General features: G+C 41.7%; 1 protein-coding gene and 1 long non-coding RNA gene across 2 annotated transcripts in view; one reads left to right on the top strand and one right to left on the bottom strand.

Annotated features, from left to right (window-relative positions):
- LOC141575667 (uncharacterized) overlaps positions 1-25585 on the bottom strand; it is a 51459-nt gene extending 25874 nt beyond the window's left edge. Inside the window, exons 1-2 of the long non-coding RNA XR_012503356.1 lie at positions 24848-25585; positions 19979-20100 (exon numbers count right to left, since the gene is read on the bottom strand). This is a non-coding gene — a long non-coding RNA (uncharacterized LOC141575667). The remainder of the gene's footprint in view (positions 1-19978; positions 20101-24847) is intronic.
- A 261-nt stretch (positions 25586-25846) lies between these two features.
- The window catches only part of PHLPP1 (PH domain and leucine rich repeat protein phosphatase 1), a 186471-nt gene continuing 184585 nt past the window's right edge, over positions 25847-27732 (top strand). The window contains exon 1 of the mRNA XM_074355429.1: positions 25847-27528. Within this exon, the coding sequence (XP_074211530.1) occupies positions 26043-27528 (1486 nt within the window). The 5' untranslated portion in view covers positions 25847-26042. The remainder of the gene's footprint in view (positions 27529-27732) is intronic.

The raw sequence follows: 27732 nt of genomic DNA on the forward strand, positions 1-27732 counted from the left end.
ATCTAAAATCTATCCTGTCTTCTTTTTTTGGTTCAAGGACAACTTATTCCCCTGTGTTCTGACCCTGGATTCTTTCAGCTCCTGCAAAAATTTTTTAATTGAGGCAAAGTTCACATAACATAAAATTAACCTTTTTAAAATGAACAATTAGTGGCATTTAGTACATTTACAATGTTATGCAACCATCCCCTCTAGTTCTGAAGCATTCCATACCCATTAAGAAGTCACCCCTGATTTCTACCTCCTCCTAGCCCCCGGCAACCACTAGTCTGCTTTCTGATTTTATAATAGTGTATATTCCATATAAATGAACTCGTAAGTGACCTCTTGTGCCTGGCTTCTTTCACTTGGCATAATGTTTTTGAGGTTCATCTACACTGTAGCATGTATCAGTACTCCATTCTTTTTTAAGGCTGAATAATATTTCATTATATGTATACTCTCATTTATTTATCCATTCATCCATTGATGGAAATTTGTGTTGTTTCCACCTTTTGTCTGTTCTGAACAGTGCTGCTGTGAACATTTGTATATGGTATTTGTTTTAAATTCTTTTAGATATATACCTAAGAGAAGAATTCCTGTCTCCTATATTAATTCTATGTTTAATTTATCAAGGAACCACCAAAACATTTTCTATAGTAGTTGAACCACTATACATTCCCACCAGCAATGGACAGGGTTCCATTTTCTCCACATCTTCATCAACACTAAAATTTCATTTTTAGTCAGCCTAGCTAAAGTTTTGTCAGTTTGTTGATCTTTTCAAAGAACGAAGTTTTGGTTTCATTGATTTGCTCTATGGTTTTCTTATTGTCTGTTTCAGTGATCTCTGCTCTAATCCTTTTATTTCCTTCCTTCTGCTGGCTTTGGGTTTGGTTTGCTCTTTTTTTTTTTTTTTTTCTAGTTCCTTAAGGTGAAAGGTTATTACTTCGAGGTCTTTCTTCTTTTTTAATGTTGGCAATTACAGCTGTAAGTTTCCCTCTGAGTACTGCTTTCACTGCATCCCATAAGTATTGGTATGTTGTCTTTTTGCTTTCATTCATCTTAAGGTGTGTTCTAATTTCATTTGTGATTTCTTTTTTGACCCCTTGCTTATTAAGAGCATGCTGTTTAATTTCCACGTATTTGGGAATTTTCCAGTTTTTCTTTTGTTATTGATTTTTAACAACATTCTTTTGTGGTCTGAGGAGCTACTTTGTGTAGTTTCAGTCTTTTAAAGTGTATTGAGATTGTTTCTGTGGCCTAACATGTGGTCTGTCTTGGAGAATATTCCATGTGCACTGTGAAGAATGTGTATTCTGCTATTATTGGTGGAGTGTTCTATAAAAAAAACACTTGAAGCCTAAATAAATAAATAAATACTCTCCTAATCTTTGCTGGGGAACTTCTCCACCTCTGCCTTAGCCTTCACCTCCTGCTCATATGAAGCCCAAAGCTCAGCCAGAGTCGCAAGGTAGGATCTATTCAGGTCTTCTCTGAGGCTGTATCTGGCCCTACGCTTGTGTGTTGTGCTTCAGATTGCCGAATATAAGGCAGCTCAAAGTATTTCTCTCCCTCCTCCCCTCAAAATGTTCTTCCTTGGCCTCCTTCTGCCCAGGCTTCAGGTCTGTTAATCACTTGCCTGGTCCTCCATTCTTTGCCCCAGGCATCTACAAACTGTGTATATCTTTACATGCTCTTGCCATTTCTGTAATGTCTCTCATCTGCCTGTCAGATTTTGAGCCATCCCTTCATTTCTCTAATTTCCCTCAATATTCCCCTCTTCTTTATCTTCCCTTGGATAACAAGTTAGTCTAGTCTCACCCATCTAAAAAAAAAAAGAATCTCTGTCCAATGCCTCTCTTCTCTGAAGAGTTGAGTGCATTCTCTGTCTACTTCAACTTCATTTTGCCGCACAAACACCTGCATTCTGGTTGCTAGGAAACCTCTGCTCCTTAAAGACAGCATATGACTTCCCAATTGCTATGAGTGGCAAGTGTTTTCTAATAATGCTCTCCTTGCATCTTTCTGAGAAATTGTTCATTGTTAACTTATCCCTCTTTCATGAAACACTTGTTCCCCTTGACTTCCATGACATTTCCTAGTTTATAATTCCTGACATTTATCATTCTTTTTTCTCTTTCTCTTTTATAGTCTTGATGTCTTCCTCTTATTCCTTCAACTCCAGTGTCCCCCATGGCTTAATCCTCCACCTATAGTCCTTTCTACACTCTGTCTGAGTGATCTTTTCCACACTCATTGTTTCAACATCATCTATACACTGATAACTCCCAAGTCTGTTTCTTTAGCATTTTTGTTTCCCTCTCCAAGAAGAGGACTCAGATTTCCTATTGCCTACAAGATGAATATGTAAACATCTCGTATGTACTAAAACAGAAGCTAAACTATCATTTCCTCCTACATTCTTGGTAAAAGATGGTATCACAGTTGTCACTAGGTTAGATTCCTGAGTGTCATTTTAAAGTCCTTTCTGTCCTTCATCATCAACACCTGGATAACCATGCTGTTCTACCCAGACTCCTGAAAGGAGACACTCAAGTTTGCTCAGTTTTCTCCATCCACATTGCCAGTGTCCAAATCCAGGCCTGCATCATTCTCTCTTAGACCACTGTGCCAGCATCCTCACCAGTCTCTCTTGCTCAGTTCTATTATCCCTTAATTCCTTCCCTCAGCTGCCAAAGAGACGGTCCTTAAATGCAAATGTGATCACATCCTTCCTGCTTTCAGTTCTTCAATGGCTGCCTGTCACTTTCTTCACTGATCTGGTCCCTACAGACTTCATCTGCTGGTACCTCCTGCCTTTAACTTTATGTAACAGCAACTCTGGGCTGTGGCCATCCCACTGCACTCGCCATGCCTTTCCTCACCTCCATGCCTTCCCTTCCTCTCCAACTCCATTACTCCTACTTACAGCATCACTGAAGCCTTTGTTGGATCCTCGAAGTCCCTACCCTGAGCCCCTGGAACCACATGCCTGTGGTTGCATCCTTATCCTGTTTCATTCTGATTTGTCTCTGTCTCTTTCTCTTTGACTGGGTTGGAAGCTCCTTGTATACCCATCACTTGGCTCTATTCCTGCCACATGGTTGACCCTCAGTTAATGGCATGAATGCATGAAGATGTAACACATAGATTTTCCCCCATTCCATGGGAAAGGACCGGGAAAAGAGAAATTAGAAGCAGTAACTAGAAATGACTATGAGAAATGTTTCAAATAGAAAACATCACACTGCTAGTTAATCCGATTTTTTATCATGGTATTAAAAGTATTATTAAGAGTAGCATTTGATCTTTATGGGATTCTAAACTGGGAGAGAATATTATTAGAGGTTATTTGTTTCAACGTCCAGTTTTTAACATAGAATAAATTTTTAATGGTTAGTTTTAAAATGCCTTTAAAAATAGTTTCATGTATCTTAAACCATCATTGGACAGCGAGCTTTCCAATATTTGAACTTGCTGAACTGAAACTACTGAACTCCAATACTACAATAAGCTCAAAGGAAAGGGCTGGAGAAGGTTTGATGTGAAGACGATGTGGCGTTGCCTAGTAACTTACAGGCAGCATCTGCATAGGCTTGCCCCTGCTGCCTAACATTCTAGGTAGCTGGGAGCAAGGAACCTTACTTTAGAGGTATTGATATCTCTGTCACCAAGAAGTCATCAATTTTACTTGCCTTCCTCACTCTTGCTGTTTAACAGTTAAATCAGTTCATAATGATTTTAAAATGTTCAAGATTGGTCAGTACTATTAAATGTCCAACCCACTGGAAGGGCTTTTACATTATATGGAGATACAGAGGGTAGAGAAGGAGAGGGAGATTAAAGGCAGACAAAACAAATTATTTTACTCCCTAGTCTGGTGAAACGAGAAGGAAGATTGATATCCAATCCTCCAGGGATGGCTAAGAAAGAACAAGGAAACAGCCACAGGTAGAAAGACACACGACTTTATGCTGCTGGGAATTAAACAGTCAGACATACAAACAGCATCACCTGTAAGTTACCAAACTCAAAACCAGAATCTAGCCACGGAGCAGAGCAATCATCATCATCGTCGTCATCATCACAATGAGTAATAAGCCAAGTCTGCCACACTGGCCAGAAAGTCATCTCCACATCCAAAGAGTTAGCAGAGGAAAGCAAGCTTTCAGAGTTGGAATGTGGGGATGTGACTAAAATAGTCCAAAGGATGGATGTAAATAAAAAATTTAGAAGGGTTGAAAAGTCAACATAAGGCAGTGATTCTTAACTGGGAGTGATTTTCCCACCAGAGGGACATTTGGCGATGTCTGGAGAGATTTGGGGTTGTCACCGCTGGGTGGGGACAGGGTGCTACAGGTGTCTGGTAAGGCGAGATCAGGGATGTTGCTAAACGTCATACAATGCATGAGGAAGAGGATCATCCCATCCAAAATGTCAGCTGTGCTAAGGGTGAGAAACCCTCATCTAAGGGAATTTTTCAACCTGATGAACAACCCCAAGGAGACTGACTGCATTTACCACGGGCCACAGCGCAAGCCCTCTCCTTAACCTGACCAAGTCGTGAAGCCCGCTGTGCCAGCTTACAAGATTCCAATTCCATGTTCTGCAGCCTCACGCTGGTAGCTTGAAATAGGTTAGTTACACCATGGAAATCGGCAAATATCACAAAGCAAGCCGTCGTGCCTCCATACTCCACATCCTGAAAAGCTGGTTTTAAACATTTACCACCACGTCACTGCTTCTCAGTTACTGGAGGAATGAGACTAATCCTCTGGCACTTTCCAGCCCTCCCCCTTCCTCCCTCCTACTCCTCCCCCCTCTTCCTCTCTCTGTTTTTAAAGGGCACTACCCTTAAACACACAAGTGAAAGTCTCTCAGTCCTTAATCTTTGTGCTTCCAGCCTGAAGTCCTCAGAGGACAGCACATGCCAGCATCACCTGGAGGGCTTGTTAAACCACAGATGGCTGGGTCCCCCCTCCAGAGTTTCAGGTTCTGTGGGTCTGTGGGGCCCAAGACTTTGCATTTCCCATAAGTGCTCCAGGTGAGGCTGATGCTGCTGGTATGGGGATCACATTTTGAGGACCACGTTCCATGCTGTCTGAGAATGGCCTCGCTGACTCACATCACTTTGTCTTTGGGAGGCAACTCAGTGGGATTTAAGGTGATGTTTCCAGTTCTCTCAAATATTCACATAAATGAAACTTTGCAAGATGTGAACCATCACCTTGTTTGGGCCGCCTGTATTTTTAGCAGTTTTATTTCTCTGGCATCGGATCCTCTGAAGGTGGATCTTAGGCTAATCGTGCGTGACAGTTTATGAAATAATGCCAAGTGTGGAATGTTAAGTAACAGGCTGAGTTTTCAGGCTCCAGCCAGAGCCTCTCTAGACCAGTGGTCTAGGAACATAGGAACATACTGACAAGAAAATTTTCTAAAAAATATGAAGAGAAAAAAAGTTCAAAAGTGAAATTAGCAAAAAAAAAATATTTTTTAAGATAGAGAAGATGAGAAAAAGATGAGTTTTCCCAGTGCTGATGGGAAGCAGTGTGGCTGCCAATGTCACAGGCGTTCAGGTGCCACACGCCCCAGATAGGGTTGTCTTTCCAGGCACCCGTTGTTCATGCTCTGAACCAGCTTCAAAGCAGAGCTCTGCTCTTCCCTCTGCTCCCGGTGGAGAAGGTGCCAGCTCGAGGCAGGAGTGAACCATGTAAAGTGTGCAGACTGTGAGAAGGGTTTCTGTGGCATAGCACTCAGCATTTTGCTCTCCACATTCCCCATCAGTTGTCTGTTTCCCAGTTTCTCTGCTTGGCTTCCAGCTCCAGAGCCTTCCTCTCTTCAATCACTCTCCCCACCTCCAGGAAATCATGGCTGCCCTTTTCTTTGCAAAGTTAAACAGTTTAGCAGGTCTCAGGTTCCTCAAGCCCAGCCACCAGAGGCCCAGGCTTACAGAAGACTCGGGAGAGCACATCACCAAAGCCGGCCACTTGCAGAGGGATTTAACTCTAAGGGTCCTGGGAGAACAGATGGAGCGCTCCACTGGTGTAAGTCGAGGAGAATTTAACTGAGGGACCGTTTACAAAGGCATAGGGAGGGTTTCAGGGAAATCTTTTAATTGTACATTTAAAATGCGTGAATTGTATATGTAAATTATATCTCAATAAAGTTGTTAAAAAGAAATCTTCCATTGTACATAAGGTAAACATCATACCATTTTACCATTTATAGGATATTTTTTAACAGCATGTTAAACATACCGCAGCCTGCAAAGTGAAAACAAAACAAAACACAAGGTCTAGGACAGCATGTATGTGCTTGTATGTACATAGAAATTTTTCTGCAAGGTAACATAAGAAATTGGTAATAGAGGTTTTCTCTGGGGAGTGGGAATGGTGTGGAGACTTCCCCTGTAAACCCTTTTGTATCTTTAGAATTTAGTATCATATGTAAACTTTCAAAAGCATGAGTTATTAGACATTAACATTTTTAAGTATCAGTATACCACAAACCAAAATATACACTTAATATCAGAGATGACCTTTCAGAAAATAAAAATTGTGGATTTTTTTCCCCGTGGACAAGACTGTCAATAAGTGATCCTTTCAGGTCTGATATTTGGCCCTTTGCACTAAGAACAATTTATTCACCTCCACTCATGAGCTGTTTTCCACAGGGGGCTAAGTTTTAATTACATGGTTAAGTTCAAGATCAGAGATTCACGTCTTTCTGGTCTGTCCTGCCTACTTTATCTGCCCAAAGTGGGAAATAATCTTCCATACAAAGTGTTCCAGGGAAAGCTACTACATAAACATTAAATCATTGAGATAATAAATGAGATTGGGAGGTGGGGTAGGGAGGCCTGATTTATATATCTGCACTTTCTATAGTACTTGCAGGACTATAGTTAAAAGGGAAAATAATATATCACACTATTCTTTTTAACAACGTTGGCTGCTGTGGAGGACACTTACGTAACTATTGATCTCTCTTTACTCCCTCTTTGTTGTTGTTCTAAGGGTGTCATGCAAATTGAGAATAAGGTTTTTTTCTAAGTGCAATAAGATGGCATCATAAAAGAGAGTTGTATAATGAAGCAGTTGGTTTTTTTTAGGAAAAAAGACCCAAAAAAACAAAAGAGATTTAACTGATCATTCTTAGAATGCTTTAAAGACCCAAAACACATCAGTCATTAATTCTGTCCCATCCTTTCTGCTGGGCTGTGTGGTCCTGGCTGCTGTAAGCTCTGCACAGAATGTGTTTTTTGCAGCCAGACCCCTCCACTGAAATAATATTCTGTAATTGCTCAGTCCTTATGGCCTGAGAAAGCTCACCAGCATCACATGTGGGAAACTGTCTCACCATATCCAGCTACTCATAGTATCTGGCCAGTCAGCCAAGCAACAACCAAAGAGTGTCTGGGTATTTGCACAGAGTTGCTGCGGTGCACTAGTAGAGATCTTTGGGGCTTGCTTGGGAGTGGGGTAGGAGAAGAGGATTATTATTTTCTGAAAAATGTGTTTCTTTAAATCCAGTGCTTTTAAAAGTGAGATTTTTATTTAAATTAGTTGCAGCCAAAAGAAAGAAAGTACAGAGAAGCATTCATTCATTAATGACAAAGCCTCCTGCTGGTCCCAAGCTAGTCTATTTCTAAAGTAGGAGGCAGACAAATTGATTCAGACTCGATATGCCCCAGTTACATTTACTAGGACATTATTAATTTGCTGAATGATGTGCTGTCACACATTTCTTACATGCAGTCGCCAGAAAGTGAAGATGCTACAACTTCTAGTCTGCAACTGTGATTTCTACTTCATTTCGGGGGGAGCATGGAAAAAATAGAATAGGTAAGGACATTTAATCAAGTCGGAGCCTCACAATTCCTATTTAAAGCAGCTTTCAACCTCTTTGAACTTATGTTAAAATTAAATGTTTCTCTGAATGAACTGATGTATCTTAATACGTAAGTGTATGTATGTGAACTTAATCATCTACTTTCCTATAAAACAAAACATATTGGTAGCTCACATTACCTACTGAGGTAACCTGGCAAAATTGTTTACGGTCCTCCCCAAGTTTTTTTCCCTAATACTTTTTGCTCTAAGTATATTTGATCATGGGTGTCTACTCCTCATCCCAACAATGGATAACTGTTAGCAGCACCAACGAAGAGGAATGGGGTAAGGGGAGTGCCAGCTAGTCAAAGGTGTAATTAGATGCACAGCCATGCTTTTCTCGCTCTCAATCTCCAAACCCAAAGTCACATGGCAGATACAGGTGGGAGCTGAGATTCCAACCAGCTGTCTCACACTTGACCCAGCATTTGACCACTGTGCTCTAATGATCAGGTGTGACTCCTTCTCGACACCCTTATTCACTCTGGATATTATTATTTTGCCAAAATTTTGCCAAGCTGTGGTATGAGATGGCAAGAGAACGGTGCATAATGAGTTTTAAAAGCATTTTCTCTACATCCAACTTCCAGGGGAGACACACTGACTGGTAACTGGTGACTAGGAAAGCTCTATGTCCCCCAAAGGTGCCAGGGATGATAAAGGCTCACGTTGCCTTCTACTGGGGACAGAGGTATAAGGAACAAACTAGCAAAATATTGAGGGATAGAAGTCCTTGTCAAAAGGTTAAACCAGGAAATAATTTCCCAGTTTCAGTGCCCTCACTGGAAAAGGATCAGTTAAAAAAATTTTTTTGCCATATTTTGTGCTTTGTATATTCTAAATAACACCTCAAAATCATAACACATTGCAGTTTGGAGAAAGCCTTCTTATACTCTGAATTTAAGAAGACAAAGAGAAAAACAGTTATACGAATAACATGTGGTAAAATTCTGAATACAAAATGAGTATTTACTCATTAATGGATTAATGGAACTAATATTTATTCCACAGATCAGCTATACACAAACTAACAAAAGGTATTCAGAAAGGGCATCTGAATTTGTGTGGTCAATAGAATGTTATTAGTTGTGAAAGTTAATCTTCTAATAAAAGTTAGTATGCATTCAGTGAAAGAGAGAAAGAGAGAGAGGTATGGTCACTATAATCAATATAAAAGGAATTGAGTTTAGTGTCTGCAAAGCCAGCATGAAGTGAGGGAGGGAGCCTTGTCGGTCCTCTAGGGGAAGAGCCCAGACAGGGGACAGCACAGCCGTGCACAGGGCCAGGGGCGGAGCCTGTTTGATGGCTTCAAGGGACAGTCAAGAGAGCTGTGTGGCTGGGGCAGAATGAGTTAGCAAGAGGGCAGGATGTTTAGAGGGGAGTTAGAGAGGCCACCAGGATCATGTGTCACCTGGGAGACTGAGATGAGGATTTTGGAGCGAGCCTACCTCCCAGGAATCCTGCAAGAGTGAAGTGAGGTACCCAGCAGAAGTGCCAGCTCTGTCCCACCCTGCTCTCCTTGCTGTCCCCACTCTCAGACAGCACATTAAGAAATTTCTTGACTGACTCCTCCAACTGAGTTCTTTTCTACTTAAGTAGTCATCTGATAAGGGATCTGACATTTTCCCATTGCTGAAGGGATGGCATTTAAGGGGTTGTATCAGATAAACTCCATCAAAGTAACTTTTCATAAGGAGAATACCTGCTAGACCAGGATGCCGCAGAACAAGGTTATACCTGTAAAACCTGCAGAACAAGGATACCTACTTGGGTTGGAAATAAACCTCTTGTCCTATAGTCTCTCCTCCCCAGTTAGTCATCTCTGAAGACTCTCCTGGACACTGGAGAGGGGCATGGCCAGATTCTAGAAAACTCTCATGTCTTTTATTTCCAAAGTGGCCCTATGACTGATTGAAGTCAATGGACCTCGAATGTACTCTTTGTTTGAAAAACATTTTATTGAGTGAAAGGAACACAAGATGATGCTATGTATGAATATATTGCCTGCAGATGAATCCTCATCCTATCCCTAGGACTGTCTATCAAACATCATAAATATTTGCAAATTTCTAATTAATCTGCATCAATTTTATCATTCCCTCATTTGTGTTCAAAATATATATTTTGGAATGATGTTTCAGCTAGTCACTGCTTTCTAGAAGTTCCTATGATCTGTTTGGGAAAATAGGCATGTAACAGTGGTTATTATGAGGCATTCTAATGCTGCACTCCAGAAACTCTGACCCTGGGAACTCAGGAAAACTTGCTCTCTGTACCCCACCACCCTTAAGACTATTCATTTGGTTGACACCTCAAGGAGGAAACTGCTATATGTACTGGCTCAAAAATGTCTGCTAACCAGACTGTTTGGGGTGTCATTAATGACCTTGGCTGAGCTTTTCTGAATTCCAAATTAAAACCATTCTTCTAAAAAAAAAAAAAAAGAATGTAAGACCAGAAGAAAAAAAATACACACATACATTCGTCTAACCATTTGTCCCTCTGATATGTCTGAGATGGTAACGTCTGGAAGGCAGCAATAAGTGACAAAAACAAATGCGAAAACCCAGCAGGGAAGTGCCCATGGCGGGCTTTTGAGAAACTCAAAACTAGACCTTCAGTTGTCTTGCATCTGTTTGGAGGGTGTGGAAGTGTGTAGCGCAATCCCTACTAGAAAGAGGAAATCATCTGCGGAGCCGTTAGGGAACATTTGCTACCAATTATGCTTTTCGCCCTGAAGCCAAGCCCTGAATTCGACTCAGCAAAATGAAATCGTGAACTCTTCCACCATGTTTGCTTTCATCTCAGGATGAGATTTAATGTAACATGTGGTATTTAGAGTGTAGCCTTTGACACGCCCGCAAGGAAAAGCAGCTCCGTTTTGTTAGTTTCCTCGTGCTTCCATCTTGCTCGGGGTGTCAATAACACCACAGCCTGGGGCCGGCAGCCGGTCACCCGGGGAGTGCAGCCAGAAGAGCCCAGCCAAGTCATGAACTTCAGTTCAAATGCTCATCTCTGACACAGACAATGCCATCCCTTGTGGTGGGAAACAAAACAGGAGCAGGGCTTTGTATGGCACTCGTAATGACAATATGCCCTAAGATTCACTTTCTTATTAATGCAGGGTTTGTGTGACTGTGGCATGAAGGACAACTGTGTACTTACTGAAAACAGGGTCACAGTCATTGTGTGGTGTCCTGGAAAAATACAAGATCCTTCCAAAACCTAAAACCCTTTTTTAATTTAAGGCTCATTAAAGGGTGTGAACATAATCCTCAGATTAGAACGCCCTCTTTAGAAAATTTTCCTTGTTTATTCTAATGGTGTGGGCCTCTTTGACCCCCTGAGCACTTGACCTTGATCACACCCTCTTCCCCCTTATTGAAACTTCTACTTTCCTTGATTTTCTTGGCTGCTCTGTTAATGGAGTCCCTTTCTCCACTGATACTCTAAATGGAATTTATAAACTGTTTGTCTTCAAGGCCTCTTTTTCCTCAGCACCCTTTCTCCTATAGAGCTAATTCTCTTCTAGTCTAAATAATTACAAAATCTGCTCCAAACCTCCTCTCGCCTCCTGAGCTCTAATCTCTTATTATTTCTGATCACCTGAGTATCTTGCTTCTACTGCAAAATCAAGCAAAACTTGAGTTTAAATCCAACCTATTTCCCCTTTCCCCTCTCCAGCAAAATATATCGCCCTTCTGATTTTTTAATTTTAATTTTTGTTTTCATCAATGTTATACATAGTGAGTCAAAGAGTTTTACCTTCATAATCTGGCAGCTCCCTGCTCCCCATTTCCTTCTCCCTAAAGGCAAATGCTTTCAATCCTTTTAGCTTTTTTTTTTTTTTTTTTTTTTGGTATTTCCTCCTTGTCACAAATAACCAGTCTGTGTTGCTGATTCTTGCATTTTTCCAGTTTAGGCATGATCTGTCTTACCATCACCACCACCACCACATGCTTGCACACTCTAGCCACACATCCTCCTGACCCCAAATACTTTAAGCACAATTTTGGTTCAATCAATTTTCAACAATTCTTTTGACTTTGTACCTGCATTACTGCTGAGTAATGTATTTTTAAGACAATTTTCCTTTCTTCTAAAACTAAACTGTCTTGGTTTTTCATTCGCTTGATTGACTCATTTAATTACATGAATTAAACCCCAAACTCTTCACTGGAAGAGTAAATATCTTCTGCTTGTGTTGGGAGCCACTGGGCATATTACCAGCTTCATCTTCTGAGGAGCCTTCTGACCTGCTCTGTCCCAGACCTCAGAGTCTCCCTTTACCATCAACCTTCTTCTCTCTTGAATTGGGGTCTGTGCTTTCTGGATCCCCTAACTTCCTATTTATTGGCCTATTCCTTCATTTCTCTGCAGCAAATTCTTCAGTAGGCTCCTGAGAAGAAAGTGACAGGTAAAGTTTGTGGGACTTTGCACATCTGAGAAGCATCTTTGTTCTTCCCTAACTCTTTTTAGTTCTCTTTCTTTAGTTCTTCCTTCCTTCTTCCTCTCTTTCTTCCTCCCTTCCTCTTTTCTTTGCTTTCCTCTCTTCTCCTTTCCTTTCCTTCTTACCCTAACTTATAATTAGCTGTTTGACCAAGTACTGAATTCTAAGTTGAGTCATTTCCTTTCAGGGATGTGAAGGTATCATTACTCCATTGTCTGCTATTTTGCTTCTGAGAAGTTGAAGCAATTCTAATTCCTCAGGCTTTTAATATAACTTGTCCCCGCTGTCCCCGGAAAACTTCAGAGTTTTTTTCTTTGTTCTTAATGTTCTGAAGTTTCATGGTAATGTGCTTTAATCTAGATCTTTTTTTTTAATCTACTATGTTGGGTACTGAATGGGCCATGGCAATTTAGAAACTTACATTCTTTAATTCTAGGAAAATGAAACTTTGTGACTTCTATCTCCTACTACTTGGATATTAACCCTCTCAAATTTTCTTCACTGTTTTTCTCCTATTTCCTCAACTTTTCCTCCAAATTTCCCATTGAGATCTTCATTTTTTTCTTTTAACTTCAAAAAGCTTGTTCTGTTTCTTCTTTATATTCTCTTGTTCTTGTTTCATGCAAGCATTATTCTCTCTTTTCTGAAGACACTGAGGAGTAGTTTTAAAAAGTTGCCTTTTTCAGCTTACTTCCACTGTGTTGTGAAAGGTCTTCCTCACATTTGATTCTCGGGGGTCTGCTCCTCATTAGGGGTGAAGCTGTGTGCCCGTCGTCCCTCAGCTGTGGTCTTTGCTGCTGAGTAACATGGCTGGGCCCTCGATGGGTATCAGATATCCCTGAGAAAGATCTTTTATGAAGACTAAGTTGGTGGCCAGTGCCCAGGTGGGACAACTGCAAGTCCATGCCAGGTTTTGTGAGAATTATTAAAAGGTGCCTTTTCTGGGAGGCAGTTGTGCAGGAGCAGGGCTTGGTGATCAGATGGTACCTTATGGAAAAGGAGAAAAAAGTGTCCCTTCCTCTGGGCAAAGCCTGCACCAGGGCCTGAGGCTGGTGAGGGAGCAGGAGCTGGATTACGGGCCCACTCAGCCCTCAGCCAGGTCCCCTAAATGTGTTCAAACTCTCTATTTTATCTGCTTTTCCCAGCAATAAACTCTGAAGGGAAATCAGTCTCAAGGAAGGTGGTTACCGGAGATCTAGGGATATCTTTGCTTCCTAAATAGATCAGCAGCCTCCTCCTTTCAAGTGCCACCTTTATTCTTTCCAGAAGAGCCTGTTGTCACTGTTCCTGTGTCTTTAGGAAGTTCTGCATTGCAGAGGGGGCTTCCTCTCAGCTAACCCACTCTGCTGCCTCAGGATTCTCTTTCTTGGTTCTGCAAATTCAGTTATCATATCCTTCAGGTCTTCAGCTTCAAAAAATTTATTGCCATGGTTCTTTGTTCTATCTATCTATCTATCTATCTATGTATCTATCTATCTATCTATCATTTTTTAAAATCTACAACCATTTTTGTGGGATTTCTTGAGAGATCAGAGTTAAATGAGTATTTCAGTCTGCTTTCTTTAGTTAGAAATTGGTCTTATAATTAATAGACGTTGTATATAAGATGATTTTATGACTGTTTTTTCTCAAAAGTTTCTTTGTTATATTTGTCCTTTACCATTTCTCCTCGGCCTTTCCTGGTCTTTGCTCAGGTTTGGCATGGTGATAAGCAGTTCCTGGGGTAATTGTACACAGGGACAGTTGTACTGTTAGACAGTTGTACTGTTCTGCTGAATTGTGCAGCACACATTCAGTGTGGATGACAAGTTTTTCTAGTACATCTGGACTACTTGGCCAGTTTAATGACTTTTGTCCTATTCTTGAGTGACTGGGACTTCATCATTTTTTAAGATGGGCACTGAACAAATATTGTACTTCTGTGTTAGCAAATTGGAAAGAGAAGACATAAAGACATAATCTTCCTACAAGTGGGTAAAGGTGCATAAAAATGCCTTTTATGTTTTTTGCTGGATGAGAAACCACAAGGGGACTGAACTTCATGTTGAACTTATGCGGCCTCTATGTTGGCTACAAGCAGGACAATTTCTGACTTTTTATGGGTGCTCTTGGTCACCCAACATGAAAAACAGAGTCAAGGGATCATAGACTTTTCTAGATGAGAGACTGAAATCCAGAGACGTAAACATCATACAGTAGGTTAGCCATATGCTCCGCTGGGACTCCTTTTCCTTGACATGCCTAATTTCTCCTTGCCCTCCACGACCTAGCTCAGCATCACCTCTTCTAGGAAGTCTTCCTTCACTGCCAGTCCTCCCTTCTAGGTTGACTTGGAGATCTTTACCAGATGCTTCCAGAACAATGTGTGCTTACCTCCATTATTGAGGAGAACATCTTTTTCCTAGACCATGTGGGTCAATCCTTATGCTTTGGCTCCCTTCAGATTATAACAGTCCTTCTAAAACATTCTTTTTTCAGACAGTTATATTACTACACAGTTGGCAAGGCTGCAGTACACTGAATTCACTTCGATTGAACTTGAATAGTTTCCAGGTCTCTGGAGCAATATATTTACATCTTAGTATGACCTATTTCTACAAATGTATACTTTCAATAATTCTGTTCTTCTGGAGACTTTATTCTCAAATTGTGTGACTGGGAGCACTTAATCAGAACTGCCTATATCCTGCTGATGCTTGTCATTTACCTACCTCCCAGACTTGCTGGGAGAATCGAATGAGGTGATGTACATGAAAAATGCTTTGTCAACAGGAATGTGCTATAAAGATACAAGGTATTATTTTTACAACATATGCTATTCCTTGTTTATAGTCCAACCTGAAAAAAAGTTTAGTGGATTAGAAAATAACCTTTAATATGGGGAAAAAAATCAATAATTTAATAGACCTTTAGATATAAATTTAATGCAAGCTGTCTTATTATATATATAAAAGATCACCAGCTAGAAGTTTTTATTAGTTTTTCTTTCCTTCTTTCATTTTCCGTCTGCAGTTTTTTCATTTGAAAGTGTCTGTTCCCCTCGCCCTCATATAAATAAATATATCAAACTTGTTTGTGCTCAGTTCTATATAAAAATTAAGATCATTTTGCAACTATAATTAACTTAAAATAGAACTGAAGTAGATTACAGACACTATAAAATACTATAAATGAATTAATATTTACTCTAGCAATTCTGTGTAGTTTCCTGAGTCTTTCAGTCTTGGATTTTGAATCTCCAAGCTGTAAAAATTTTTAAATACATTAACTAAAGCTTGTTTTTCCTCCCTGTGTTTTGGTATCACTATTCATTATAAATCTTATCAATTAACTTTGACTATAATAGTATTTAAATACTTATATGTGAGTAGGGAAAATTATAGATATGAGCTTTCCCACACTATTATCCTTCAGTGCCCTTTGCCTGATTTAAATCTAACATGCATTGATTTCACAATTAGTTTTTTATATTTTTAAGCACTAGAAGCCAGGTAGGTCATAATTCTAGAAAATCTATGTTAATATTAAAGTGTCAACCTTCAGAATACAGAAAAGGTATAATGAGGAAATGTTCATTCTTCACAATATTCTGGGGGGAAAAAAACCCCTCTATTGTCACTATTCAACATAGAATTGGAAGTCCTAGCCATAGCAATCAGGTAAGAAAAAGAAATAAAAAGGGCCCAAATTGAAAAAATACTTAGGAATAAACCTGACCAAGGAGGTGAAAAGGGAACCCTCCTACACTGCTGTTGGGAATGTATTTTGGTATAGCCATTATGGAAAACAATATAGAGATTCCTCAAAAAACTGAGAATAGACTTACCATATGATCCAGTAATCCCATTCCTGGGCATAAATCTGGAGGGAATGCTAATTCAAAAAACACATGCCACCCCAATGTTCATAGCAGCACTATATACAATAGCCAAGACATGGAAACAACCTAAATGCCCATCAACAGATGACTGGGTAAGGAAGTTGTGATATATTTATACAATGACATACTACTAAGCCATAAAAAGGAATAAAATAATGCCATTTGCAGAAACATGGATGGACCTTAGAAGATGGTCATTCTAAGTGAAGTCAGCCAGAAAGAAAAAGAAAAATACCATAGGCTATCATTCATATGTGGAATTTAAGGAGGAAAAAAGGACACAAATGAACTTATTTACAAAATAAAAACAGACTCACAAACATAGAAAATAAATTTATGGTTACCAGGGGAGGAAGGGGTGGGAAGGGATAAGTTGGGAGTTCGAGATTTGCAGATACTATTATATATAAAATAGATACACAAGTTTCTACTGTATATAGCACAGGGAACTACATTCAGTATCTTGTAGTAACCTATAATGAAAAAGCATATGAAAATGAACATATGTATGCCTGAAACATTATGCTGTACACCAGAAATTGACACAACATTGGAAACTGACTACACTGCAATTAAAAAAAAAGATTGACAGACAAAGTTGCAAAGTGAATGTCATTCTACTTCTTCCAGATTTTGCTGCCAATTTTGGAATTGTCTCCACACATTCACCCCAGCTTTGTCCTTCCCTGGGCCTGCCCATCCTACCAAGCTCTCCCTTGTCACCAATCTCACATGACCAGAGCCCAGGGTTTTATGTAATGAGCGTGTTAAATAAATCCAATGTTCCTGTGTCTTAAACAAACCAAAAAAGACACAACCTTTTATTAAAAGATTATGCATAAAGGACTATGAACTTACACACCTTCAAGCCACAATGCAGAGAGAGTAACAGAATATTTATCAGCAGCCCAGAAGCCTCCTCCAGTCACTGCACCAGGCCAAAATGAACTTCTATTCTGATTTCTGTCAGATTAGTTTTGTTTACTCTTTTTTAAAAAAACTGTGTTAAAATGTCCATAACATAAAATTTACTATCTTACTCTTTTTAGGTGTTAAATACATTCACATTGCTGTGCAACCAATCTCTAGAACTCTTTCTATCTTGCAAAACTCAAAACTCTGTACCCATTAAATAACAACTCCCCATTCCCCCCCCACCCCCCCGCCGATCTTGGCAACCACCGTTAATTTGGAGTCCCAATTTTCGTGTCAGAAAGCTTGGCTTTCTATCCTTGCTTTGCCCCTTCCTAGCTGTGTGATCTTGGAAAAGATACTGAAACTTTCTGAGCTCTTCTTTACAATGGGAATCATCTATAACTCTTAAAGGGGTTAAAGGGATTAAATTAGAAAATATAGGTGCCAAGCCTTGCAGTGCCTCTGGCATAGGGCCACCAGATAAAATATAAATTCAAATCTCAGATAAACAACAATTTTTTTCTTGTAAGTATGTCCAAATATTTCAGTTACTGGGTGTCCTGTATGTTATTTGCTAAATCTGGCCATCTCACCTTGGCATCTGATAGGCACTTGGTAAATGTTTCCTCATTTCCACTTCCTCACATCTAAAAAGGACTTCAGACACTGCCTGATTCAAATGTTACTAAATTATAGTTGAAGGATGGGGAGATAAGGAAAGATGACCGTAGCAAAATCAGCTGTAACCATATTCTTATTTCTACAAGTAGAACAGCACCACAAATAGGATAAAAATACCAAAAATAGCATAAAAATACGCCAGCATAGCATCCTACCTGATCATTAATTCAGTAAGGTGTGCTTAAATAAATCACAGTCTTGAAAAAGGATGCATTTTTACCTAGAAATTTAAATTTTGTGTATGGTGAGTTTTTTCATGTTTATAGTAAAGTTTTGAGTGAGAAAAGCAACATAGAAACTTGTAACTACATTATGATCTCTACTACATTGAAATGCACAGAAAAAATCTAGGAGGAAATATATAAAAATAAGTCTGGGTCACTGGATTTTTTTTGCTCATCCTTGCATCTTCATAGTTTTCAATATTGCTCAAACTTTCTATAATGAACTTGTTACTCTTAGAATAAGTAACATTTAAAGTTCTCTCTTAAATTACATTAGATTTACAATTTATTGATTGTTTTAAATTACAAATAAAAATTAAAAAAAAAATTTTTTCCCCTTAATGGAGGCACTGGGGATTGAACCCAGGACCTTGTGCACACACTCTACCACTGAGCTATATGCCCCACCCCGCTATAAATAAAATTTTTAGCGAAATTAAACAAGTGGTGGGAAACTTAACATAAATTTAAACTTTTAATTATGGACAAAATGTAGAAATTCAGATCCTAACAAAACTATAAAGTTGATCTTTAAAAAAACCCTTTGTTCTGAAGTATAACATAAACAAGAAAGAGTATAAAACACAAATGTACAGCTGAACACATTTTTTTAAAAACAGAGACCCAGCTACCCACCTAGGTCAATACACAGAACACTGTCAGTGTCTCAGATGCCCCACCTCCCACCCTATGTACGCTGTTCCTGTCACAGCTCACTCCCTTCCACCTAGTTAGTTTGTGTTATTCACTTCCTTTTCCTTTCATTTCAGTTTTATCACCTAAATTGTATCCATAAAAAAAATACAGATTAGTTTGGCTTGTTCATGAACTTGATACAAATGGAATCATACAGTAAATATTCTGCTGTGTCTGGCTTCTTTCTTTCAGCATGCTTTTATGATTCATTCATATTGCCCAGCATTGTAATAATTTATTCATTGTAGTTGTGTTGGTATTTTAACGTAGGACTACGCTACCACTTATTTATCTACTTTGCTATTGATGGACATTTGGGCTGATTCCAGGTTTTGGCATTGTGACCTGTGGCTGCTGTCAACATCCTTGTCTATGGCTCCTGGTGCACATGTGCTCGCTGGTGGACGTTCTAGCTTCTGTGAGCTGAACTTACTTTGTGCTGATGAGATTTCTATCCACCCGTGACCATAAAAGGGAAAATGATAAAGACCCTGGAGTTTGGAAATCTGAAGCTGTGGGTCTTATTGTCATGGATTGGCTCCTATTCATGACAAATTCATATTTCAACAGGACTGAAAACCCAGCAGTTTTCTTAAATGTCAGAATAAACCTGCTGTTATTTTAAATGCATTAAAAATTCTTTTAAATGGCAAGAATCAACTTTAACAGCCTTTTTATTTCAAATTAATGTCATCTAAATGTGAAGGCCTCTGCTTTGTGACTAACAAAAGCATTTGCCAATATTCCAAATTAGACAATTTTGCTTTCAGTTAAAAATCAGAAAAAAATGTTTGAGCCAGAAGAGATTTTAGAGACACTATCTAGTTCAACTCCTTCATGTCATAAATCAGTAACTGAAACCTCCGTGAAGTGAAATGTCTTCTGAAGGCCATAGTTAACTAGTTGGTATAGAACCAGGACTAGAATAATGACTTCTGACTTCCAACCTTATATATTATTAAACTCCCCTAAATATTATATAGAGTCACCTTTCAAACTATGGAATTGGTAGAAGACTGAGACTGTTATTCTGTCATTGTCACCATCATTATATCTGACTATTAATACACCTACCTGAGCATCATCCCCTCTGTCTGATTTTCCTGGCATCCCATTTCTACAACAGAGGTATGGTAAGATTATATATATTCTATGGCACTGGTGCAGTGGTTGTTTTTTTTATAATGTTTTGATCCATCTGGCAACATATGGTGGTAAATTGTTAAATTCCTGAGAGTCACAGCTCTGTACTTACCATAACACTGGCTACGAAACAGAAGAAAACTAGAGACAGCAACTCTTTGTAAACTCCATTGCTGTGATTCCCAAATGCCAGAGTGAGATATGGTACTGGTTTGGGATAGTGTTTTTCTTTATCTGCGGTAACATGAGAGAAAAAAAAAAAAAAAAGAGGGAGAGAGATGATAAGGAGTTTTTCATAAAATTAATTGTTCAATTTAAAGGGACTACCTTTTATGCTAAGATTTGTCTTTCCTACTTTTTTGGTGTTAAATGTATTTCTTTAATAGTATTATAATGGTATTTATTGTTTAAAAAATTTTTTGAGGACAATGCTTATAAATGTTTTATTCACTGTCATATACTCAGTTTCAAACACCTGCATGTAACAGACTCAAAGAGCATTTAAGTGAGTGTATAAAAAGTTAATAATCCTAGTTTGGTCACCAATTTGTGGTGGTGGGGGAGTAGGGGTGATATTTTACTAATCCCTGAAATCTCCAAGTCTGATTTCCAATTGCCACTCCAGAGTAGCCATACAAAAGACCCTAGCATACTGGAGTGTTTCCCCCAAACTGGCATCTACCTGAAACCTCAGAATGTGACCTTATTTGGAAACAGGGTCTTTGCAGATGCAATCAAGTTAAGATGAGATCATAATTTGGGATTAGAGTGGGCCCTGATCCAGATACTGGTTATTATTGTAAGAGGGGTATTTGGACACAGACATGGGGGAAGGCTACACAATGACAGATATCAGAGGGAAGAAATTAGCATGATGTAGCTCCAAGATAAGGAATGCTGGCAACTGCCAGAAGTTGGACCAAGGCAAGGAAGGACCCTCCCCTCAACTTCAATCCCCAGCTTTCAGAAGGAGCATGGTCCTGCTAATACCTTGATTTTGGACTTCCAGCCTACAGACTGTGAGACAATAAATTTCTGTTATTTGAGCCATCCAGTTCATGGTACTTTGTTATGGTGGCCCTAAGAAACAAATATATCTAAAAGTCCAGGCCAGTGGATTCGGTGGGAAATAGAGGGGGAAACAGCAAGATTTCTAGGAATTGATTGTGTCTCCTGTAATCTATTTTGGGGCAAAAAAGAGAACACCCACATTGATTCTTCAGGGTATAATTAATGACTGTAAGTATAGGGGAATCACCTGGAGGTTACTTTCCTATTTTCAGTCATGTTAGATTCAGAGGGAACTGCTTTGGGATAATGTAGAAAAGATTTCTGTTAGGTATCAATCTTTATGGAAAGAGGTATTAGGCACTTGTTAGAACCCAAAATGAGTTTCTAAAAGTGGGACATAAATCAATTTTTAAAATTAATATATTTAAAGTATATTAATATTATAGGAGCCCAGCATTTAGGACAATTGTATGATGAATTCATTTAAGAGAAAGAATAAAGAATACTTTGGGAAGAAATATTTATACCCTAAAATACAATTTATATATCTAGATTTTCATATACCTCATTTGCCTCAAATAAGAACCATCTATACAAAAGAAGAAATTTGGTCAATTTTTACTAAAGATTAAAAAAATGACAATGCCCACGTGTAAACTTCCTTAGGGTGGGTATTTTTGTTTAAACTATTTACTGGTGGTAAATGGTGCCTACATATAAAAGTTTAATAAATACTTGTGGAATGAATGTCCCAGGTAATTTATACTGTTATCAGAAGAGGTGGGATGACATGATATCTATTTCTTGGTCTAATACTTCATTTATGTGACTTGTAACAGATCTGTTTATTTCTGTGAGGCAGGATGTCAAGAATAAGAAAAAGACAGAATTATGGGATTAAAAAGGGTACACTAAAATTTGAAAGGTTATCAAGTGACTTATATGACTTTATAAGTGGACTACCTAAAATGACAGTGACAATCTAAGCCCCCGATAGAATTCAAATGATAAAATTTGTGAGGGAGGGGTGAGGCTTTAGAGAGCCCAGAAGGTCTCATCCTACCAGTGAGCACAGAACATATGAATCCAGTTTGGCCACCTGGGGCCCATTTAGCGCACTAGAGCAGTAATTTGCTAAATGGGTCCCTCGTAGTAAAAAAGAATGAGTAAATAGTGAGCAATTCAGGGATGGTAAACCACTAGTAGCTCAAGGGATGTAAAAATGTGAAACTATAATTAGATTCCTTGTTCATAATGCACTAACTAAATTTATTACATTGTATATTGCATCGTTCTGAGTTTATTTCTGGACACAGCTGAGCCCTTAACATTCAGACTGAAACCATCCCTGCTATCAATTCATGCCTCCATTAAAATTCCAACTGCTTATATTAGAAAAAAATTCCAAAGATGGTTTCTTTTATCTTGGATCTAAGGATGCAAACAGGATTAACCTAGATACAAAACACAGCAAGTCGGTTATAAATCACACAGCATAAAATAAACTGTGGCAGTAAATTGAAAATTATGTTCTCTTTTTCTATACTTAGCTGTGAAAATATTTTAACAAGTTGGCATCAGGGTTCGCAACTTTTACATCTGTTTTTTCTTTTGGGGATTATCTTTCAGCATTTGAACATGTGATTCTTTGAAAAGTGTGGCTAGTCAGAAATGTGGTATTAGATTTTACATTTGAAACACTTTAAAGGGTTCAGGGGCATTCGTGAGTTACATGGTTTCAAGATACTGGCCTATTCCCCACTCTACTCTTAAGTGGAAGAAGGTGCTATTTCATGGGTGTCTGGAAAACATTTGTCCTTAACTGAAATCCTTTTCTTACTCAGAGAAACTATATGGTGTGAGATGGCTCGGATAGTTTGGATGATGATCCACGGTATCAGCAAACTCTAAGTACCACGTTCGTTGCCCTTATCATCGTCTATTTTATCAACTATGAGGTATCAGTTGATCTGGTGTTCAGGGGACTGGCTATTCTTTAAGAACTCTCATTTCTTTCTCTTTCCTCTCACCCCCAAGTTTAGTAACTTTATAGAAGGTTTGGAGGTAGAACAAAGGCTGGATCACGCTGTGGACCCTTGTGCTTCTACTCTCCGCTCAACTCTGATTTTTATTATTTTGGATACAAAGGAATATGATATGATGTCTTTTAGATTATAGATACTACAAATGACATAATTTCTCTATGTAGAAATTATATTCTGCGTTCTCCCCCAACTCAAAAAAACCCCTCCGTTTTTTGAGGCTGGCATGTATTTCCTTTCTCTTCATATTGAGACACTTTGACATTATTCATTATTCCCTTCTTCCTTCCAATTTACTAATCCTTCATACCAAGTCTGGCAGGTGAATATAATGACCCTCCAGTCCCTCTCCCCTCCAACACTCTGGGTACTAAATTCTCTGAGCAATGCTTTTTCTTTTTTTCCCCCCTTGAAGGAGGTGTTTTGGTTATAAATAGCTTCAAAGAGTAAACAAGATCCATAGAGGATAAAAAGACACAATCGAGGTGACCGTGTAAAGCTAAACTACAGGACCCAGAGCTAGTTTGAGAACGGTGCTATAGTTACTTAGAGAGGATGGAAGTGGACACTGGATCAATGGTGACAATATTTACGATAAGAACAAACTTCCCTTGAATTTGTTACATGAGCTAAATAAATATAACTCTAGAAAGCAGACATGTGGGAGTTAGTATATATTTCTTAATATAGAAAAAATTAGAGAGGTTTATAGGAAATCAACTAAGGAACTAACAAATATAAAGAAATCAACATTCCATGTTTTAGTACTGAAATTTAACATGTTCTTTGTTTTTTAATCTTATTAAAGGAAGGCTAAAATACTGTTCATTTCTAGAATAGTTTGTGTTAGGTGCTACTCAAGGTAATGTGGATTAATGTAGTTGAAATTCATCTTCAATACCATTACCTTTTTCTCTGCCTCTTTACTGTCTTTCAGAGACTGAGCCTTCAGCAAGTACTCAGTTTCATTCATTACAGAAAATTCCATCCAAAATGAGGTCTCTATTGTTGGACTTCCTAGACTAGGTCAGTTCCCCTTGCTTTGTTTTTGCTTCTTCGCATGGCAACTTCATATTTTCCCCTCCTCTACATCCTCCTCACTTGTTGAATGTTTTTCTTTCTAATCTATAAGCTCTATGAAGGCAAGATCAGTGTCTAATTTATTCAACTGCTGCAACAGAGTGCCTGGTATATGTTTATAATAATTTGTTAAATTAATTAACTTGACTATCTTATCTCTCTTGGGAGAATTTGCTTTCTCCCTAATTAAAAAAATGTAACTCTGTGCTGTTCATTGAATTCAAAAGGAATAAAAATTAGTTTCATGAGGCCAACATATAATACTTCAAAAGTAAAATATAGAAAAATCATTTTCAGGAATTTCAAGAATCAAGAGAAATACATATATGTGTATTTTGTCCTGTAATTTCCTCCATTCCTCTTCATTGAAACTGTGTAGATAATCTAACTACAACTTTCCCTGCCCTGATTAATTTCTGTTATTTCAGCTCCAAGTTCCAGTTTATCTTTCTCCCTTTCTTTCTCCTTTCCTCTGTTTCTCTCTCCTTCCCTTTCTCTTTCCTCAAACCTCGCACCCCCCAACTCACCCTCAAGTTTAGAAACTTCACTGAAGTTAAGGCAGGTCCTGGATAGGATGCAGTTGAAAAAGTCTCACATGTGAAAATCCAGGTTTATAAAACAATATGGGGGAATGGTAATTCAATTAAAAACGTTTACTAAATTCTTTTAAACAGTAAGCTACTCTAGGCTAGCCCACAGTATTGCTTTAACTGACAAGAATGTGCAACTTTTCAGACCACAACGAAACACTGTAGCCGTAGAAAATAATTTTTTTCTGAATGTTGAAACAAAAAACACGGGAAGACATTAAGAGAGAACATATGGGACCAGCCCACCTCTTGCCCTACCTTGTCTCCATTCCAACGTTTCCTCTACTTTCCATTGCCTTCTGTGTCATTAAGGGACTTCAAACTCTATCAGTGAGGAAAAATGAGATCTCAGCTCTTTGCCTTTTTCCTTCTCGGAGGCAGGAATGGGAGAGGACCGGCTCGACTCGGGCTTGCAGGATTTCCACCAAGCATGTTCAACATTGTCCCAGTTAGAGTTTCCAGACACTCTTCCCTGGCCTTGGAAAAGTGGGGGGAAAGCGAGGTTGGCTCTGACGGCCAATTATCCTGTGGTGCTGTGGGAATGTATTTGTACCTCATACAACGTGTGATGGAGGTGAAGACCATGGCCTGGGGACCTTTGTGCCGTGGAAAGTGCTTCAAAGGCCTCTCTTTCAAATACCAGGAAAAACGAAAGTCTTCTGGGGAGCGGGAATGGGCCAGTTAGGTACAAGTTAATGAACGAGAACATTCCCGAGCACCGAGTTCGACAGCAGAGGGCACAATACCCACCGTCCAAGGCCAGCCGCCGGCGGCCAAAAGGGGCAAAACTTAAGGATCTCTGGGGCTTGTAGTTCACCACGTTCCCGTAGGGCGTGCCCGTCCGTGCACTAGAACCACAACTCCCAAAGTGCACCGCGCGCCCCCGATTTCTCTGTCGCCCCCTCTCAGAGGCCCGCGTAGGATCCTCCTGGGAAACTGCCCCCCGCCCCGCCCTCGTACGCACGCGTCACGTTTGTTTACCCTGAAGCCCCGCCTCGTCGCCGTCCTCCTGCTCTCTCCTCTCCTCCCTGGAATGCCGTCATGCGGGTGATGCATATTCATAAGGCCCCCGTGGAGCTCCCGCCCTGCCCGCCTCCTGCCTTCCCGCTTCGGGCGCTTGATTAATATTCAATGAGCTCTGCTTCGCGGCTGGCTCGCCGGGTAGAGGTTGGGGAGCGGGCGGGGCCTGTTCTTGGGAGCCCGCGACCCGGGCGGGGAGGGCGTGTGGAGGGGGGGGCGGTGGCGGCGAGGCGGGCGGGCGCGCGGGATGGAACACCGAGACACCGACGGAATGCTCCGAATTGCCACATAATCCCCTGGAACGGCCGTGCCGAACGCCATTGCCTTCTCCCTTCTCCCCGCGCCGCCGCCGCCGTCTCCCACCTTCGCCTCCCCGCCTCGATCTCCGCCCGCTGCCTCCGGAGCTGGGGGGTAAGCGCGAAGCCCCACTGCAATGGAGCCCGCCGCCGCGGCTACGGCGCAGCGACTCCCCGAGACCAGCAGGGAGGACCGAGCTTCTGCTCCCGCGGCGGCCGCAGCGGAGGCGGCGGCGGCGGCGGCGGCTCTGGCCGCTGCGGCCGGGGGCGGCCGGAGTCCCGAGCCCGCGCTGACCCCGGCGGCCCCGAACGGCGGGGCGCGGGAAGAGGCCCCCGGTGAGATAGCGCCGGGGCCGCTGCCGGGCCGGGCGGGAGGCACGGGTCGCAGGAGGCGGCGTGGCGCGCCCCAGCCCACCGCCAGCGGGGCTGCCCCGGTGCCCGGGGCCGGCGGCGGCGCCAACTCCCTGCTGCTAAGGAGAGGGCGGCTGAAGAGGAATCTGTCCGCGGCCGCCGCCGCCGCCGCCGCCTCGTCGTCCTCATCCTCGTCGTCGTCGTCGTCGTCGTCGTCCGCGGCTGCCGCCTCGCACTCCCCCGGCGCCGCCGGCCTGTCCGCCTCTTGCTCGGCCTCGGCGTCCCTGTGCACCCGGAGTCTGGACAGGAAGACGCTGCTCCTGAAGCACCGGCAGATGCTGCAGCTGCAGCCGTCGGACCGAGACTGGGTGCGGCACCAGCTCCAGCGGGGCTGTGTGCACGTCTTCGACCGCCACTTGGCCTCGACCTACTTGCGCCCGGTGCTCTGCACGCTGGACACCACGGCCGGCGAGGTGGCCGCCCGCCTGCTCCAGGTGGGCCACAAAGGCGGCGGCGTGGTGAAGGTGCTGGGTAAGGGGGCGCCCGGCGAGCCGCGGGACTTGGGGCCGCCGCCTGGGAGGAGCGGGCTGACCACCGTCGGGGATGAGCCGCACGCGCCTCCCGCTGACCTGCCGCTGCCCGGTGGCCCGGATAGGTGGGCTCGCCGTGCCAGCCCCGCGCCCTCGGACTCCAGCCCCAGCCAACCAGGAGCCCCGCGTGCCCTGGACGGCGCGGCCGCGGGCCCGGCCTCCGACACCGAGAGCTTCAGCCTGAGCCCCAGCGCTGAGAGCGTGTCCGACCGGCTGGACCCCTACAGCAGCGGCGGCGGCTCCTCGTCGTCGTCCGAGGAGCTCGAGGCCGACTCAGCCCCGGCCTCGACAGGGGCTCCGAGCCAGCCCCGCCTGCCCGGCCGCCCCACGCAGCCCCGGGCCGGAGCGGGCGCCCGGCCGCCTTCTCCGACGGCCTCCCCGCCACCGCTGCAGCCGAAAGCCCCGAGAGGCGTCGACGGCCCGGGCGGTGCAGCCCGCGATCGGCCTCGGGAGGAGAAAACGTCGACCCCGGGGGGGAACGGGGCGACCACGGAGAAGACGCCTCCAACGCCCACCCTGTATGTGCAGCTCCACGGAGAGACCACCCGGCGCCTGGAGGCGGACGAGAAGCCATTGCAGATCCAAAATGACTACCTCTTCCAGCTGGGATTTGGGGAGTTGTGGAGGGTGCAGGAGGAAGGCATGGACTCGGAGATTGGCTGTCTCATCCGCTTCTATGCAGGTAAGGAAACCACCTGCTCTTTGACGTCTGGGAAGTAAGCACTTTCAGGTGCCGAGAGTCAGTGCCGTTCCTTGGGAGTCTGTACTGCTTTACAGCTTTCACGTACAACCTGTATAATACTACATGGGGCAATGTTAAAATCCGGGAGCAATCTTGAGGACTTCTGAGGTCGAGAGGTGGTAGAGCCACCGCGAAGTACAGAGA

Source organism: Camelus bactrianus, chromosome 30 (genome assembly GCF_048773025.1).
Source record: "Camelus bactrianus isolate YW-2024 breed Bactrian camel chromosome 30, ASM4877302v1, whole genome shotgun sequence".
NCBI classification, from domain to species: Eukaryota; Metazoa; Chordata; class Mammalia; order Artiodactyla; family Camelidae; genus Camelus; species Camelus bactrianus.